The following is a 17,728-nucleotide window of genomic DNA, read 5'->3' as shown; positions in this document are numbered from 1 at the left end:
TTATCTTTCTACACACCGCGGTATTTTGGATCCATTTCATATTTGGACATTTCTTGGCAAATCCTCCTAAATGGGAGTTGATGCCACTATAAAAAATGTACAGAAATGGCAAACAAAAATGTTGGTTATATGAATTCCTCCAGTATGGATATATGATACAGAGTATTACAAGAACTACACAAGTTATTCATTTTCTAAGCAAAGTATCTATCACCTAGGGTAAATGATTAATATAAATCCTCCATGGGTTAAAAGGAACGTGTCAGTAGCATCTACCTAAAGCACCACGGCCACCTTATAGTCTGGATTCATAGCTTTCTAAATGTGTCCTTTTATGTATAATCAGTACGTGCATTATGTAAAAGATGAACTTTGCCTCCGGTGACTACACAAAGCCAATACAGAGCGTGTGGTTGGCACACTCATGACTGCGCATGCGCTGCTCTGAGGCCAATGAATACACCTGGCACCACTGTGCATGCCCATGAACTAGAAGACAACGGTGGATGCGCAGGATTTAGAATGGTTTTTGATCACGCATCCTTGCCTCAGGAATGTCACAAGCCATAATGGGCGGTTTTAGAGAACGGCCACCGTGACTATTCAGCCATTAATTTGCATACATCAACTGCGGCAATCAAAGTTCACCTTGTACACAATGCAGGTACTTATTGTACACATAGGGACTAGAGATAAGCAAATTTCTAGAAATTGGTTTTAGGTCCGATTCTAACAAATCAGTTGACAGTTCTGATTAAGCTCAGCCTCAAAAGTCCTGGTTGATTCTGCCAGTAGCATATGCTGGTCTCAAAAATTAAGCCACGCACGTGTCAGTACGCACGGCCGGTACAGTAAAACTGCGAATGGCTCATCAAATCAGTTATGGCTCCTTTGATCGCTTGCACTGCACGATACTGATGTTGAAATGAACTAAATAAAAGAAGCATTGGTGTGCTGTCTTCAACTATATTATATACCAGAATACGGATCCTTGGGTGGAGAGGGATCAACTTGGTGACATTACCCCCCAAAAAAAGCCATTAGGACTAGTGCTGTGGCCACTATTTGATTATACAGATAAGGCCTCTTTCACACTACAGTATTTTGCGTTCCGTATACGGTCCGTTTTTTGCGTTCCGTATACGGTCCGTATACGGAACCATTCATTTCAATGGTTCCGCAAAAAAACGGAATGTGTTCCGTATGCATTCCGTTTTCGTATTTCCGTTTTTCCGTTCCGTTGGAAAGATAGAACATGTCCTATATTTGGCCGAGAATCACAGTCCGTGGCTCCATTCAAGTCAATGGGGCCGCAAAAAAAACGGAACACATACGGAAATGCATCCGTATGTCTTCCGTATCCGTTCCGTTTTTTGCGGAACCATCTATTGAAAATGTTATGCCCAGCCCAATTTTTAATATGAAATTACTGTATACTGTATTTGCCATACGGAAAAACGGAACGGAACAATGGAACGGAAACGGAACCACAACGGAAGCAAAAAACGGAACAACGGATCCGTGAAAAACGGAACGCAAAACACTGAATGCAACATACTGTAGTGTGAAAGAGGCCTAAGACTGTGCCTTCTTCAAACATTGGTCAAAAGGCACAGTCTGTGCCGAAACGCGTCACAAATATAAACATGTGGCAATAAAGAAAATATTTGCAAGACTACAAAAGTGAGTGCCGGTCCTTTACTACTATTATAAACTCACTACACTGTCGGATTTTATTTTTGAATTAAAACATGGTCTACAAATGATGCCTTCTTCTGACGACGACCTGTGAAATGGTAGATACCATTTCGAGAGATTTGTCTGGATCGAATCGCAAAAGATTTGCATTCGTCTCGAATCCGAATTTTTGCGAAACTCGAAACCAAATTCAACTGTTTCACACGTGTATACATGGCTCTCTAAATAGGGTAGTGGTGGAACTTTAGATGGGTCAATGCCAATGACAGGTTCCCTTTAGGGTAGGTTCACGCGAGGGATTTTGTACATGGGTTGCCATGGGTTTTCTTTTTGAATGACGTGGATCCGCTCTCACTTTAGCTCAACTGAATGGAGCCAAACCACAAGCAGGCTCCAACTGTAGCTTTGCCAGGTAACCGTGCCGATAATGGACCTGTACATTGTTGGCATGGTCTGGAAAACCACATGTGAAAAATCCTCGTCCGCATGAAAACAATGGGAGGCGATTTTGTGAAATCCACGCCCAAAAAACTCCATCTGAACATACCCTTCATGACCAGTTGACAACGCTCAAACATTAATACGATCTTTGGAAAAACATGATCTCTGTACACGATCAGTGATCTTCGTTACTATACTTTCCCTTTGTATACACCTTATTTGACAAAATTATTGCGGTCCAACTTTTGTGAAACACGCGAATGTCCGTTTCCCGCATCTCCATGATCCTTTAACGTGTTTTGTAAGGATACGACGCTGAAAAATGCTTGGTTCTGGAAAGTGCTTTGCGAACTTCAGATTAGTGATTTTTTTTCTCCTGTATGACTCTGCAGGTGACGAGTGAGCTCACCGATGTCTCGAAATCTGCGTTGACATATTTGGCAGTGACAAGGTTTTCCGCCAAAATGAGTGTACTTGTGTCGGGTGAGATGTGAAGTTCTTTTAAAGGCTTTACCACAGACCTTGCAGACGTGAGGCTTCTGTTGGGAATGAGCAATGCTGTGCCGCTGCAGATAGGAAAGATACTCAAATATTCTAAAGCACACTGGACATTTATAGACCTTCCGTGGGGCTAAAGACTTGGAGACCTCAGTGGGTGTACTATCTGTAGGTTCTTCTACAACGACCGTGTACGGCACTCCTTGACTGTCAATAAGTAGAAATCGTTTGCGCGTAGAGCTTCCTTCGAATTTGTTCTTTTCTTTGTTTGTGATCCCTCCTTTTATTTCATCAGGTGGTGGACTTTTACATTTATCCTTCAGAATACCATTTGTTGCAGTCTTACACGAAACATCACTATAGGTCTGTGCACCACTTATGGTAGGCATTTGCCTACGTGGCAGTTCATCCACCACCTTCTGGCATATTCTCCCTACATTACACACCGAGGTTACATTACTTATCTTTATCCTTTTACACGGGTCACTGGTGTCACTACGGTATGGAATGTTTTTTACTAGGAACGTCTTCTTGGAATCATTAAAAGGAACTCCATTTTGAAGATCGGCATCACGACATTGAGCATCTCCAATACTTTGAAACATTGGTTCTTCTTTGAGAACATTTGTCTTGATACTTTTAGTCTTGGCGCAATGGTTTGAAACTAGATTTTTTACTTCACTGCATTTGATCCTTCCATCTTGTCTCAAAAGTGTTGAGCTCTTTTCTTGTCTTTGTGGAATAAAAGTGTGACCACGGTCACGCACCAGAATAGGGAGTCTTTTATGATGTACCTCATAGGGCAACTTCCTCACATTCTGAGACTCCACTCCAGAAGTTTTAAGTGCTAAGCTCTTAGACATTAAGTCAGTCCTAACTACAGATGGTTTATAGACCATTTCCCTTTGCCGAACACAAGTTTTTATTTCACCATGCTCAACGGATTTGAACACTTTTGCACAACTGGTTTTACCATTGGCATGTATAGCTTTATCTTCTACTGTAATATAGTCTTCATTGAACACAAGATTGGTTGGCTTCTTAAGTCTTTCGGTAGATATGAACTGGTCACGCTTTACTTGGAGCATTTTTGGTGCAAATATGCCTTTTTGAGGATTCATCATTTTGAAGCTGGTTGCCGCCATTTTCCACACTTCAGGATCCATTCAGTGTTGTAAGTTAGATAACAGATTATAGGGAACCTACAGTAGAACATAATACGGTTAGTATACAAAACCTTCTCAAACTTTCAGTCATACCTTTTTTTTGTAAGTACAACCCCAGACATACTGTGGATATGCAGTCTAAGGGTACTTTAACACTTGCGGCAGAGGATTCCGGCAGGCAGTTCCGTCGGCAGATCCGGTAATAAGGATGCAAACTGATAACATTTGTCAGGGAATGAGCAATGCTGTGCAAATGCATTGTAACACCGGATCAGTCTCTCCGGTGTCATCCGGGAAAACGGATCCTGTATTTTGCATTTTTAAAGGTCTACGCATGCGCAGCCGGGAGAGCTGGATCCGTTTTGCTGGAACACAATGCCGGATCCAGCACTAACACACTCCAATGTAAATTAATGCCGGATACGGCATTCCGGCAAGTGACCAGTATTTTTGGCCAGAGATAAAACTGCAGCGTGCTGCAGTATTTTCTCCGTCCAAAAAAAACTTAAGAGGGACTGAACTGATGCATCCTGAACGGATTGCTCTCCATTCAGAATGCATTAGGATAAAACTGAAGCGTTTTTTTCCGGTATAGAGCTCCTGTGACGGAACTCAATACCGGAAAACAAAAACGCTAGTGTGAAAGTAGCCTAAGGCTACGTCTACACGACGACATTTGTCACGCAACATTTTGTTGCACTAATGTCACGCGACAATTTTTATAATGGCAGTCTATGGTGTCGCACTGCAACATGCTGCGACTGTGACGCAACAGTCGCAGAAAATCCATTCGAGATGGACTTTTCTGCGACTGTTGCGTCGCAGTCGCAGCATGTTGCAGTGCGACACCATAGACTGCCATTATAAAAATTGTCGCGCGACATTAGTGCAACAAAATGTTGCGCTACAAATGTTGCAGTGTAGTTGTGTCCTATCTGTCGCGCGACAAATGTCGTCGTGTAGACGTAGCCTAAGACGCGTTTATATTGAGATTCCCATCTCTCGTTGCCTCAGTCCTGATTAATATCTATTGGAAATTCCAGGATGGACACAGTTGCAGAAACAAGGATCACAAGGTAGACCAGAAGCCTCCTAGGACACCCCCCTGTAGAACACTAGGAGTTATGTAATTAGGCTTTAGAGGTCTGTGATAGGATAGGAGACCATGGGGCTGTGTGAGGGGATTGAATAATCAAATTACGAGGTCCATAGGAAGAAAATCAGTGGATATATTTGATATTACTGTGGAAGCGGTAATGACGCACCCTCAAAGTGATGTAGCATTGGATGTAGCCTTATTTCCCCCAAGCTGTGGAAGCAATACTTGCATAACTCCTGGTATTCTACAGGGGGGGGGCCCTAGGAGGCACATGGTCTACCTTGTGATCCTTGTTACTGCAACTCTGTCCATCCTGGAATTGCCAACCTCCATAGGTATTAATCAGGACTGTGGCAATGAGAGATAGGAATCTCAGTATACCGTATAAACGCATCTTAGACTGCATATCCACGGCACGTCTGAGGCTTCCACGAAGTACGCCACCTCCTTTTTCAACATAACCCCAAAGGACCCTGAACCACCAATACAGGCGTCCTCTATTTAGGTTTACGTACTTATCTGATATATAGGTTTTTAGTATGTAAGGCATCTCACATTGTCCCCTGATGAACCATCGCCTAATGGGGAAACGCGTTGGCACTTTGGAGTAGGCTACTCAGAAATTCTGCAGATCTACCACATATTGTGGTTTATATATGCGTTTGGTTTGACGACTGACTGGTGGCGCCTCTTTATGTTGTGGGGGCCCCCTATCCCCGTTTTATTATTTCTTGTTGGCACCGCCATCATTACATCAAGAACTATACGCCGTTTACTCCCTTCGGAGATCAGCGATTTGTCACATCTGAATCATGAATTCTATCAGTAACAAAAAACCACGACAACGCCGGATCCATCACACGACCAATGGAGCGAGACCAACTCCACAGCGGCCATGTTGACATCACCACTTGTGATGTCCGTATAGTATATAGGCCCGGAAAGCTCCCAACGCACACACTACACATGTCCGTGGGTTTACATGAGCCGGACTGTGGCCAAAAAAAAGCGTCCGTCTGGCTTCTGTCTGTCCGGTATATGCACTGGCACCGTCCATGTGGCTGGCGCAGATGGATCCAGACTCATTCAACTTGATCCATCAGCACTGCAAAAAAATAAAATAGAACAAGTTCTTTTTTTTGCGGTGCGGAGGCACGGAGAGAAACCCCACGGAAGCACTCAGTTTTGGTTCCATGACTCCGTTCTGCACAGCACCTTCTGGATGCGGGTCCACATCCGTGATGCGGTGCACAAACGGCTGATGCCCGTATATTGCGGATCCACAGCCAACAACAGCCGTGTGTATGAGCCATTATGTGGTGGCGCAGGGCCTTACATAATTTTGGCGCATACTAGAATCTACGCCGGCTCCCTTGCTGGTGCAGATTTAAGTCTTTTTCCACTCCAAAAACTGGCGTGGAAAATGATAAATGAGACGTCCTGCCAGCCTGTCCTTTTTCCCGCCCACACCACATACCCTTTTCTCGGCACTCGGGAAAAGTGGCGTGTGCGGCAAAAAGTCGCAGATTTTGCCGCAAAAAAAAACCCACGGCAACAAAATCTACAACATTAAGGCTAGGTCTACACGACGAAATCTGTCGCGCGACAGATGTCGCGCAACAATTTTTAGAATGGCAGTCTATGGTGTCGCACTGCAACATGCTGCGACAGTCGCAGAAAAATCCATCTCGAATGCATTTTCTGCGACTGTCGCGTCGCAAAATGTCGCATGTTGCAGTGCGACACCATAGACTGCCATTATAAAAATTGTTGCGCGACAAATGTCGTCGCGTAGACCTAGCCTTATATGCCAAAAAGTGGCGTATAATTCATAATAAATGTCCCCTTATATGCACAGGACCAAAGTTCCGCATCCGATCCGCATTTTTAGCGGATTGGATGTGGACCCATTCACTTCAATGGGGCTGCAAAAGATGCGGACAGCACTCCGTCCATTCCACGTCCCCGCATAAATATAGCATATATCCCAGTACTGTCCTTTTTGCGGACAATAAGCATTTCTTACAGCGGGCAGGACGCACCAATCTGCAGAATGCACTCAGCCGGTATCTGTGTTTTGCACACCACAGAAACGGATACGGTCGTGTTCATGAGGCCTTACATGAATAATTTATATTTTACACTGGAACCCTAAGGGTCTATTCACACGTCCGTGGTGTATTGCAGATCCGCAATACACCCGGCCGGCACCCCCCATAGAACTGCATATTCTTGTCCGCAATTGCGGACAATAGGACATGTTCTATTTTTTTTGCAGAGCTGCGTCCCGGAAGTTCGGGGCCGAAGCCCGGAAATGCGGAGAACACATAGTGTGCTCTCCTCTTCCCGTTCTGCCCCATTGAGAATGAATAGGTCCGCAGCCGTTCCCGATATTGCAGAACGGCTGCGGACCCATTTACGGACGTGTGAATGGACCCTAAAGGTGACGAATACGGTACCACTACATGGCATTCAATTAAAGGGTTATACCCATCAATGCCACCAATACCATATGGGTGCAGGTCCCGCCTCTGGGACCCGCACCCGCCCTCCATTCACCGCTATGGCAGTTCTAAAAATAGCCAAGTGACCGCCAAGAATAGCCTTTTAAATTCTACACCATGACATAGACTATAGGCCTCACGCACATGGCGGTATTTTTTTCATCCGTCTGCTTATCCATCGTTTTTGCGGATCCGTACTATTCTGGTCCATCTGGCGGCCTGACTGACAGGAGGGAGAAATACGTGGAGTGCACGCGGAAGGCATCTGTATATATGCCGACCGAAATAGGGGCAAGGTCGCGAGGAATTAAATGTCGCGCTGAAACTGCGAGCGCGGCTCCTGTGCAGACGTGAACTCAGTCGAAGCAGAAGGGGCTATAAGAGGCAAAGCAGTTGCTGATGGCAACCCAATTGCTGCTTTCGATTTTCCACAGGGCTTATGAAAGGCGGGAATGGTTGCTATGGGCAACTACGCCACTTCTTATTTCATTTCCTCTGGCGCATCCACCACCGTCTCCAGTTCCCTGGCCCCGCCCCTATTTGATGCCGCTCTCCTCATATTTGAGCCTGGCAAGAGCGGATGCCTTTGATAACTACGGCGCGCCGCCAGGGCCACACTTCTGCCGCGCGCTTTGCTTTCGCTCAGGGCACAATGCGGGATTCCCCTTCCTCTCACCACTCGCCCGCTTTCCTTACGTTTATGCCCGGGCCGCGGAGTGCCAGCTGCAGTTCCGGCGGCGGCGGCTCCCGGTCCTGCCCGCTCCACAGTCCGGGGAGGGCTCTGCTCGGAGCAGCGGCGCACACAGCCGTTCAGCTTCCGTTAGAGAACATGGGGGGCGCTCCGTCTCCTGCCCGCGCCTCCAGACGTTCAGCCAACCAGGTAGAGCTCCCTGGGAGCCGCTCAGCCATCTTTCGCCTCTTTCCCATCCCTCCCCCCTTATTGGACCTCATTCCAGCGGCTTTACGACCATCCCTTTAAGAGCAGACGTTAAAGGGGATGTCATAACTTTGCACGTCCAGTGACTCCGCCTCTTAAAGAGACAGGACGCCTTCCTGCGTGGAGCTGTGTATTGTATGGAAGGAGAGGGTCTCGCCATGAAATCCCCCCCAGGTTTCCTGGCAAGAAGAATTCAATAGTAAAGCCAGGTTCACACCTGCAGATTTTCCGTGCAGATTTGCTCAGGTAAAATCAGTAGCAGAATACGGTAGTGATTAGAAAGCTTGATAAGAAATCTTACTGGTTTATTGCAGATTTTATCCATTGGATGCCTTTTTTTTTGCGAAACCCCCTCCCGGTCAGACCTGCAGAGGAAAGTATATGTACCTTCTCCCCGCCACTGCGCCCCGAGACCTTCACCTCGCTCTCAACATCCGTTTGACACTCCTGCAGCCAGCCGCTGGCTCCAGTGGTGAGCTGCCCCCCTTGTGTCACGTGACCAATTGACCTGACGGAAGAGGAGCAGGTAACCGCTGTGGCCAGCGATTGGCTACAGCAGCGTCAAAGCGGATGTCGTCAGCGGGGGAAACCCGACGAGGGAGCCCGGACCCAGAGGCGGGGAACATTTCTCTTTGTAGGTCTGGCCAGGTGGGAGGTTTGCAAAAAAATAAATAAAAACCCAGGATTGTCCCGAAATAAAGAGTCCTATTTACCTGCTTGCCGGCTCCCATGTGTCCACCCTAAAGTTCACGGCTTGTTTACTTCCTCCGTGGCAGGGTCACCTGCTCTGCTGCAGCCACCACTGGCTTCAGTGGTGACTTTTCCCTTGTGGACTTGTCACCACCGAAACCAGTTATCTCATACGTTGGGGACATGTTGCTAGCGCCCCCAATGTCTGATAGGTTCAGGTCCCACCTCTCGCGTCTATCTCTGTAACGGAGCCCACAAAGTGAAGGAGACTGCACTGTACCTGCGCAGCCGCCCTCCATTCATTTCTTTGTGACTACTCGTCTATTTCCGTCAGCCCCATAGAAGTGCTTCTGCAGTGCACTTTCCATTCATTTCTTTGGCACTTCCGAAAAATAGCTGAGCGCATTGCTTGGCTATGTTCAGCACTCCCATAGATATAAATGGAGAGCGGCCGCGCATGCGCAGTGCGGGCTCCCGTCTAAAGATATTCACCTGTCAGACATTTGGGGGCATATCCCAGCGATATGCCCCCAATGTATGAGATGGGCCAACACTTTTAGGCTACATTCACACGACTGTAAATGTTTAGCGCACATGACTTGCGATTGCGGTTAAGAATTGGACATGCTCTATCTTTTTTGCGGAGCTGCGGAATGGAACACCGTGTACTGTCCGCATCTTTTGCTGCCCCATTGGAATGAATGGGTCTGTACCCGTTCCGCAATTGCGGACCCAGAAGTATGGTAGTGTGAAAGGGCTTCTGTCACCCCCCAAACAGCAATTTTCAGTTTTGGACTTAATATATTCCATATATTATATACCCCTCTTACCTCTGGCTGTGCTGTAATTTCAGTAAAAATCGTACTTTTGTGATATGCAAATTACTTCAGTACCAGCAAGTTGGGCCGTTACTTGCTGGTAGCCGCCGCATCCTCGGTCTGAAAAAACGCCCCCTCCTCCACTTGATTGACAGGGCCAGCGAGCGCTCTCATCTTCCAGCTGGCCCTGCCTGCAGCTCAAATCCCGCGCCTGCGCCGTACCGGTCCTCATTCAGCACAGGCGCTCTGAGAGAAGGACGCTCGCTTGGCTGCTCCTTCCTCAGTGACGTCAGCCCTACACCCGGAAGAGAAGACGCCGGCATCGCTGGTAAGGAGCCAGAGAGTCCAGTGATGTCGCTAGATGCTTGATTTAGGTTTGCCTAATAAGCATGCAGCCACTACAACCACCAACGAAATGGGGTGCCATTATTTAAAAAAAAAGGATATTTAGAGACACTATACCACCAACGCTTATAACTAATTTACCCATAATTAATAAATATATATATACAGGTCCTTCTAAAAAAATTAGCATATTGTGATAAAGTTCATTATTCTCTGTAATGTACTGATAAACATTAGACTTTCATATATTTTAGATTCATTACACACAACTGAAGTAGTTCAAGCCTTTTATTGTTTTAATATTGATGATTTTGGCATACAGCTCATGAAAACCCAAATTCCTATCTAAAAATATTAGCATATTTCATCCGACCAATAAAAGAAAAGTGTTTTTAATACAAAAAAAAGTCAGCCTTCAAATAATGATGTTCAGTTCTGCCCTCAATACTTGGTCGGGAATCCTTTTGCAGAAATGACTGCTTCAATGCGGCGTGGCATGGAGGCAATCAGCCTGTGGCACTGCTGAGGTGTTATGGAGGCCCAGGAGGCTTCGATAGCGGCCTTAAGCTCATCCAGAGTGTTGGGTCTTGCGTCTCTCAACTTTCTCTTCCCAATATCCCACAGATTCTCCATGGGGTTCAGGTCAGGAGAGTTGGCAGGCCAATTGAGCCCAGTAATACCATGGTCAGTAAACCATTTACCAGTGGTTTTGGCACTGTGAGCAGGTGCCAGGTCGTGCTGAAAAATGACATCTTCATCTCCATAAAGCTTTTCAGCAGATGGAAACATGAAGTGCTCCAAAATCTCCTGATGGCTAGCTGCATTGACCCTACCCTTGATAAAACACAGTGGACCAACACCAGCAGCTGACATTCATAATAATAAAAAAAAGTTTCAAGTAAAAAAAAAAATAGAGAACATTTGGCGCATCATAAAGAGGAAGGTGCAACAAAGAAGGCCCAAGACGATTGAACAGTTAGAGGCCTGTATTAGACAAGAATGGGAGAGCATTCCTATTTCTAAACTTGAGAAACTCGGTCCCCAGACGTCTGTTGAGTGTTGTAAGAAGAAGGGGAAATGCCACACAGTGGTGAAAATGGGATTTGTTGACACCATGAAATTCTGATTCAACATATTTTTCCCTTAAAATGGTACATTTTCTCAGTTTAAACTTTTGTTCCGTGATTTATGTTCTATTAGAAGTTGGCACCTCCACATCATTGCATTCAGTATTTATTCACGATTTGTATAGTGTCCCAACTTTTTTGGAATCCGGTTTGTACTTTTTTTTTTATTTATGTACGTTTTACACAATGATTTCTTTTTTGAAGCAAAAAAAAAATCATGTTTTAGTGTTTCCATAGTCTGAGAGCCATAATTTTTTCAGTTTTTGGGTGATTACCTTGGGTAGGGTATGATTTTTGCGGGATGAGATGACGGTTTTATTGGCACTATTTTGGGGTGTGTGTGACTTTTTGATCGCTTGCTATTACACTTTTTGTGATGTAAGGTGACAAAAAATGATTTATTTAGCACAGTTTTTATTTTAAATTTTTTACAGTGTTCATCTGAGGGGTTAGGTCATGTGATATTTTTATAGAGCTGGTCTATACGGACGCGGCGATACCTAATATGTATACTTTTTTTAATGTAAGCTTTACACAATAATATCATTTTTGAAACAAAAAAAAATCATATTTTAGTGTCTCCATATCCTGAGAGCCATAGGTTTTTATTTTTTTGGGTGATTCTCCTACGTATGGTCTCATTTTTTGCGAGATGAGATGGCGGTTTGATTGGCACTATTTTGGGGTGCATATGACTTTTTGATCGCTTGCTATTACACTTTTTGTGATGTAAGGTGACAAAAAATTGTTTATTTAGCACAGTTTTTATTTTTTACGGTGCTCATCTGAGGGGTTAGGTCATGTAATATTTTTATAGAGCCGGTCGATACGAACGCGGCGATACCAAATATGTATACTTTTTATTTATTTATGTAAGTTTTACACAATAACAGCTTTTTTAAAACAAAAAAAAATTATGTTTTAGTGTCTCCATATTCTGAGCCATAGTTTTTCAATTTTTCGGGCAATTGTCTCAGGTAGGGGCTCATTTTTTGACGGATGAGGTGACGTTAGATTGGTACTATTTTGGTGGGCAAACGCCTTTTTGATCGCCTGCTGTTGATGTAAGGTGACAATTTCTTTTTTATTTAGCACAGTTTTTATTTTTTACGGTGTTCATCTGAGGGGTTAGGTCATGTGATATGTTTATAGAGCCGGTTGATACGGACGCGGCGATACTTAATATGTATACTTCCCCCCCCCCCCTATTTTTTACCATTTTTTTTTACTTTGTTTGGGAAAAATTAAGTTTTTGTTTATTTTTACTTGAAACTTTTAATTTTTGGGGGGAAAAACCTTATTTTTTCAACTTTTTTTTCACTTTATTTTTTGTCCCACTTTGGGACTTGAACTTTTGGGGGTCTGATCCTTTACAATGCATTCCAATACTACTGTATTGGAATGCATTGGCTGTATGAGTAATACTGTGTGTATTACTCGTACAGCTTCCGGCCTGTGAGATCCAGGGGGCTGGATCTCACAGGCTTGTCACCGGAAGGCAGCGCAGATGCCTAAGGAAGGCATCGCGCTGCCTTCCAAGCCATCGAGTCCCCCCTACAGCCCCATGGGGACTCGATGGCACCACCGCCGCCGCACCAGGTAAAAGCCGCAAACCGCAGGTCTGAATTGATTGGTCACGGGACCCCCACGCGCATTTAGCCGAGGTGCCTGCTCAATGATTTGAGCAGGCACTGCGTTCCGATCACCGCCCGCCGGGCGGCGGTGATCGGAACTATACATGACGTACCGGTACATCATGGGTCCTTAAGGGGTTAATGGAAGTGAGAAGAATGCAGAATGCACACAAACGGTATCTATATTTGGTGGACCTGTGGTTTCTGAGACACAGAGCTCACAAGTATTTTTTGCTCATTTTGTTGTTTGTTAAAGGGTTTCTGTCACCTGAAAAATGGGTATTAAGCTGGCTGACAATAGCGATGTACTAATGTCAGCGGAACATAACTATATTCGTGCCATCTCACTGCCTAAAGCCTTTTTTTGAGAAAAACAAACTTTTATAATATGCTAATTAGCCTCTAGGGGCAGGGGGGGGGGGCGTTGAACCTGCTCCTAGAGGCTCTGTTTGCCCACCTCTTTTCACGCCCTTCTTCTCTGATTGACAGGGCCAGGCAGCGCTGCTCTCCTCCCTCTGGCCGTGTCTGCAGTGTAAATCTTGCGCCGTTCAATATTTGGCGCAGTGAGGGAAGGACGCTCAGCGGCCTACGGCGCAAGATTTACACTGCAGACATTTTATTTTTATTTTCCACAATTTTATGTGTTTTATTTGGGGATTTTTTTTTTTGACTTGAAACTTTTTTTTATTATTATGAAAAACACTTTTATTTTTATTTTTTTACTTTTTTTTTGTCCCACTATGGGACTTCAACTTCTGGGGTCTGATCCCCTCTGCAATGCATTACAATACAACCTGTATTGTAATGCATTGGCTGTCAGCTTTTATGCCTAAGGGCTGGATCTCACAGGCTTCTGTAGGAGGCGAGCCCTGATGCCTATGAAAGGCATCGGGCTTGCCTTCTCTGCCACCGGGCACCCGAACCCTCTGCATGCTATGGTCAGCTTTGACCGCGGCATACAAGTGGTTAATACACTGATGCCGGCGTATGCAGCAAGGACCCGGCTGTCAGTGACTGCACCCGCCCAATCAGCCTGATCAGCCTGCCGTACATGTGCGTTGCTGGTCCTTAAGTCCAGTCCAGCTGTGACGTACATGTAGGGCAAGGGTCCTTACAGGGTTAATATGTACAAACCGGATTCCAAAAAAGTTGGGACACTATACAAATCGTGAATAAATACTGAATGCAATGATGTGGAGGTGCCAACTTCTAATAGAACATAAATCACGGAACAAAAGTTTAAACTGAGAAAATGTACCATTTTAAGGGAAAAATATGTTGAATCAGAATTTCATGGTGTCAACAAATTCCAAAAAAGTTGGGACAAGGCCATTTTCACCACTGTGTGGCATCTCCCCTTCTTCTTACAACACTCAACAGACGTCTGGGGACCGAGGAGACCAGTTTCTCAAGTTTAGAAATAGGAATGCTCTCCCATTCTTGTCTGATACAGGCCTCTAACTGTTCAATCGTCTTGGGCCTTCTTTGTTGCACCTTCCTCTTTATGAGGCGCCAAATGTTCTCTATAGGTGAAAGATCTGGACTGCAGACTGGCCATTTCAGTTCCCGGATCCTTCTCCTACGCAGCCATGATGTTGTGATTGATGCAGAATGTGGTCTGGCATTATCTTGTTGAAAAATGCAGGGTCTTCCCTGAAAGAGATGACGTCTGGATGGGAGCAGATGTTGTTCTAGAACCTGAATATATTTTTCTGCATTGATGGTGCCTTTCCAGACATGCAAGCTGCCCATGCCACACGCACTCATGCAACCCCATACCATCAGAGATGCAGGCTTCTGAACTGACCGTTGATAACAACTTGGGTTGTCCTTGTCCTCTTTGGTCCGGATGACATGGCGTCCCAGATTTCCAAAAAGAACTTCGAATCGTGACTCGTCTGACCACAGAACAGTCTTCCATTTTGCCACACTCCATTTTAAATGATCCCTGGCCCAGTGAAAACGTCTGAGCTTGTGGATCTTGCTTAGAAATGGCTTCTTCTTTGCACTGTAGAGTTTCAGCTGGCAACGGCGGATGGCACGGTGGATTGTGTTCACTGACAATGGTTTCTGGAAGTATTCCTGAGCCCATTCTGTGATTTCCTTACAGTAGCATTCCTGTTTGTGGTGCAGTGTCGTTTAAGGGCCCGGAGATCACGGGCCTCCAGTATGGTTTTACGGCCTTGACCCTTACGCACAGAGATTGTTCCAGATTCTCTGAATCTTCGGATGATGTTATGCACAGTTGATGATGATAGATGTAAAGTCTTTGCAATTTTTCGCTGGGTAACACCTTTCTGATATTGCTCCACTATCTTTCTGCGCAACATTGTGGGAATTGGTGATCCTCTACCCATCTTGGCTTCTGAGAGACACTGCCACTCTGAGAAGCTCTTTTTATACCCAATCATGTTGCCAATTGACCTAATTAGTGTTAATTGGTCTTCCAGCTCTTCGTTATGCTCCAATTTACTTTTTCCAGCCTCTTATTGCTACTTGTCCCAACTTTTTTGGGATTTGTTGACACCGTGAAAATTTGAATCAACGTATTTTTCCTTTAAAATGATACATTTACTCGGATTAAACGTTTGATCTGTCATCTACGTTCTATTACAAATAAAATATTGACATTTGCCGTCTCCACATCATTGCATTCAGTTTTTATTCACGATTTGTATAGTGTCCCAACTTTTTTGGAATCCGGTTTGTATTTTTAGAAACTTTTAGAATTTTTTTTATGGAAATCAGCTCTTAGCAAGCTCTGCCTCTGATGTCACCAGATGTAAGGCAGCTATCCTATAAGTCTGTGTTCCACCTTTTAAACAGGCCTTGAGACATAACTTTCATAATAAATAAGCCAGCACCTCATCTGCAGACAGCTGTTTCAGGGTGATTGCCCCTCATCAGTGCAGAGCAGAGAGTACTGGCTTAACTGGGTGAGAGGCCTAGGTCAGGATTCCGGCATACTATATCTCCTTATGGAGACCGCCCAATTGGGGTGAGGACTCCTTTAAGCCAAGTGTCACAATGTGCTTCTCTGTACCTGAGTTGCCATGTAGGCTGCCTGAATGCGCCCTTGCGTACTGTGCAGGCTGGTTGCTAGGGGCTGAGTGCTGGCTGTGGTATCCGTGATGAACCACCTGTGTATGTTTTCCCTCCCTGATTGTGTTCTGTGGTTCAGTTCCGGTGCCCGGATTGTTGTATGCCCTCGCGTTCTGGCTGCGGGGTTCCATGTATGCTGGTTGCCAGGGGAAACGTCCAGTGCTTCTGCTTGAGTTCTGGTATTTCTGCTTTGCCAGGTCTGATAGGGTTAATCCTTCTGAATTGTGGGTGGGCCTGTTCCAGCAGGTGCACTCGTTTAGCACCTATTTATCCCTGTGTGTCCTGTTCCTGTGGTCAGTTCTGGTTTAGTTGTTCTGTCAGTCAGTTCCATTCAGTCTGTGAGTATGTCTGTCCTGGTCCTGCTTGCTGGGTGTAGTCCCTTGTCGCTGACCCAAGGGGCTTTCTGGCTACACTTCGGTGTGGTATCGCCTAGTTCTGCATTTATGTCATTTTGTTTCCTGTCTGATCCGTACCTGTTCTGTGATATTGTTATGCCTTGATGTTGCTTTGCCCTGTGTCCGTTAGCTTAGCAGAGCTTATCTGCGTCTGTTTCTGTCCATGTCTGGATCTGCGTGTTTCTTGTCTGCCTTCGGAAGAGGGTCCCTGGCTTCCCTGTAGGGGGAATTGCCTTCTGTTGCAGCTCTGTCTGGGGCCAACTAGCTTCTACTATACTTTGGGTGTAGGGATCTGGTTCTGTTCTGTTCTGTCCTAGGTTCCAGCGTCTGTTGTTCCTGGTTACCCTTGTATCTCTGATAGTTAGTTACCTTCGTAGGTATCTCCGTGCCAGCCTGTTTCTGCTGCCACTGACTTGGTTCACGCCCTGGAGTAGCCCCTGCAACTACCTTGGCTCACTTCTATCCTCACCACTAGAGGCGCTAGTGAAGACCTGGTGTTGCTTAGTTATGCCCCTCTAGAGTATTGCCAGTCAGTGGCACAGTGGGTTCACTCCCGCTGATCCTTGCAGTACATTGTGGTTTCCTGGTTCTGTCATGTGCTTTTATTACTTGTGAAATAAAGTTCTATTGTACCTTGGTCTGTTTCGCCTGTTCCTGTTTTCCAGACCTCCCGGAGGCTTACCCAGGGTCCCCTGGACGTGACACCAGACAATGCTTTTCTGGAATCTTGGGAATAGGGTGTGCAAATCAGCTCTTAGCAAGCTCTGCCTCTAATGCCACCAGATGTAAGGCAGCTATCAATGTTTGAGCTTTTAAACCTGACTTAGGCCTCTCACCCAGTTAAACCAGTACTCTCTGCACTAATAAGGGACAATCACCCATAAACAGCAGTCTGCAGATGTGGTTCGGGCTTAGGCTACTTTAACACATGCGGCATGGAGATCCAGCAGAGAATGCTGGGAATCGACAGGACACAAACCGCAGCATGCAGTGGTTTGTGTCCGCCTGATTCTCTGCAGATTTGCTGGAATGCGGCCAGATCTCTGCCTGACCCCATTGTACCTAATGGGGCTGACAGGCGTTCCGGTTGCATCCTGCAGTGCTGGATCTAGAGAATTCTGTCAGACTTTTCTTTGCCGGAACATCCTGCCGGAATATAAGATAGCTAGCTACCTTACATCTGGTGGAAGCAGAGCTGACAAAGAACTGATTTGCATACCCTCTTCCCAGAATTCCATAGGAGCATTGCCTGGCCTATAAAACTCCTCACACTG

At 45.5% G+C, this 17,728-nt stretch overlaps 1 protein-coding gene and 1 long non-coding RNA gene across 3 annotated transcripts in view; one reads left to right on the top strand and one right to left on the bottom strand.

Moving 5' to 3' along the window:
• Positions 1–616: 616 nt before the first annotated feature.
• On the bottom strand, positions 617–8,394 carry LOC122929003 (zinc finger protein 91-like). 2 transcript variants are annotated; one of them, XR_006387943.1, is made up of 3 exons: positions 8,103–8,394; positions 1,583–3,839; positions 617–1,084 (listed from the first exon to the last, which is right to left on the bottom strand). XR_006387943.1 is itself a non-coding variant. In XM_044282403.1 (2 exons), exon 2 carries the CDS (start codon positions 3,801–3,803, stop codon positions 2,493–2,495), a length of 1,311 nt encoding a protein of 436 aa, XP_044138338.1. In that variant the 5' UTR covers positions 3,804–3,839; positions 8,103–8,394; the 3' UTR covers positions 1,502–2,492. The 2 variants fall into 2 exon arrangements, 1 of the variants encoding a protein (XP_044138338.1); XM_044282403.1 differs by lacking the exon at positions 617–1,084 and having other exon boundaries at positions 1,502–3,839.
• Positions 8,395–8,482: 88 nt separating this feature from the next.
• The window catches only part of LOC122929005, a 95,616-nt gene continuing 86,370 nt past the window's right edge, over positions 8,483–17,728 (top strand). Inside the window, exon 1 of the long non-coding RNA XR_006387944.1 lies at positions 8,483–8,589. This is a non-coding gene — a long non-coding RNA (uncharacterized LOC122929005). The remainder of the gene's footprint in view (positions 8,590–17,728) is intronic.

Source organism: Bufo gargarizans, chromosome 2, assembly GCF_014858855.1.
Source record: "Bufo gargarizans isolate SCDJY-AF-19 chromosome 2, ASM1485885v1, whole genome shotgun sequence".
Lineage (NCBI taxonomy): Eukaryota > Metazoa > Chordata > Amphibia > Anura > Bufonidae > Bufo > Bufo gargarizans.
This window is presented reverse-complemented; position numbering and strand designations above follow the sequence as displayed.

What these genes read in the sequence shown, in the direction of transcription:
- LOC122929003 (XM_044282403.1), bottom strand. Translation starts at nt 3,803, where the DNA reads ATGGATCCTGAAGTGTGGAAAATGGCGGCAACCAGCTTCAAAATGATG.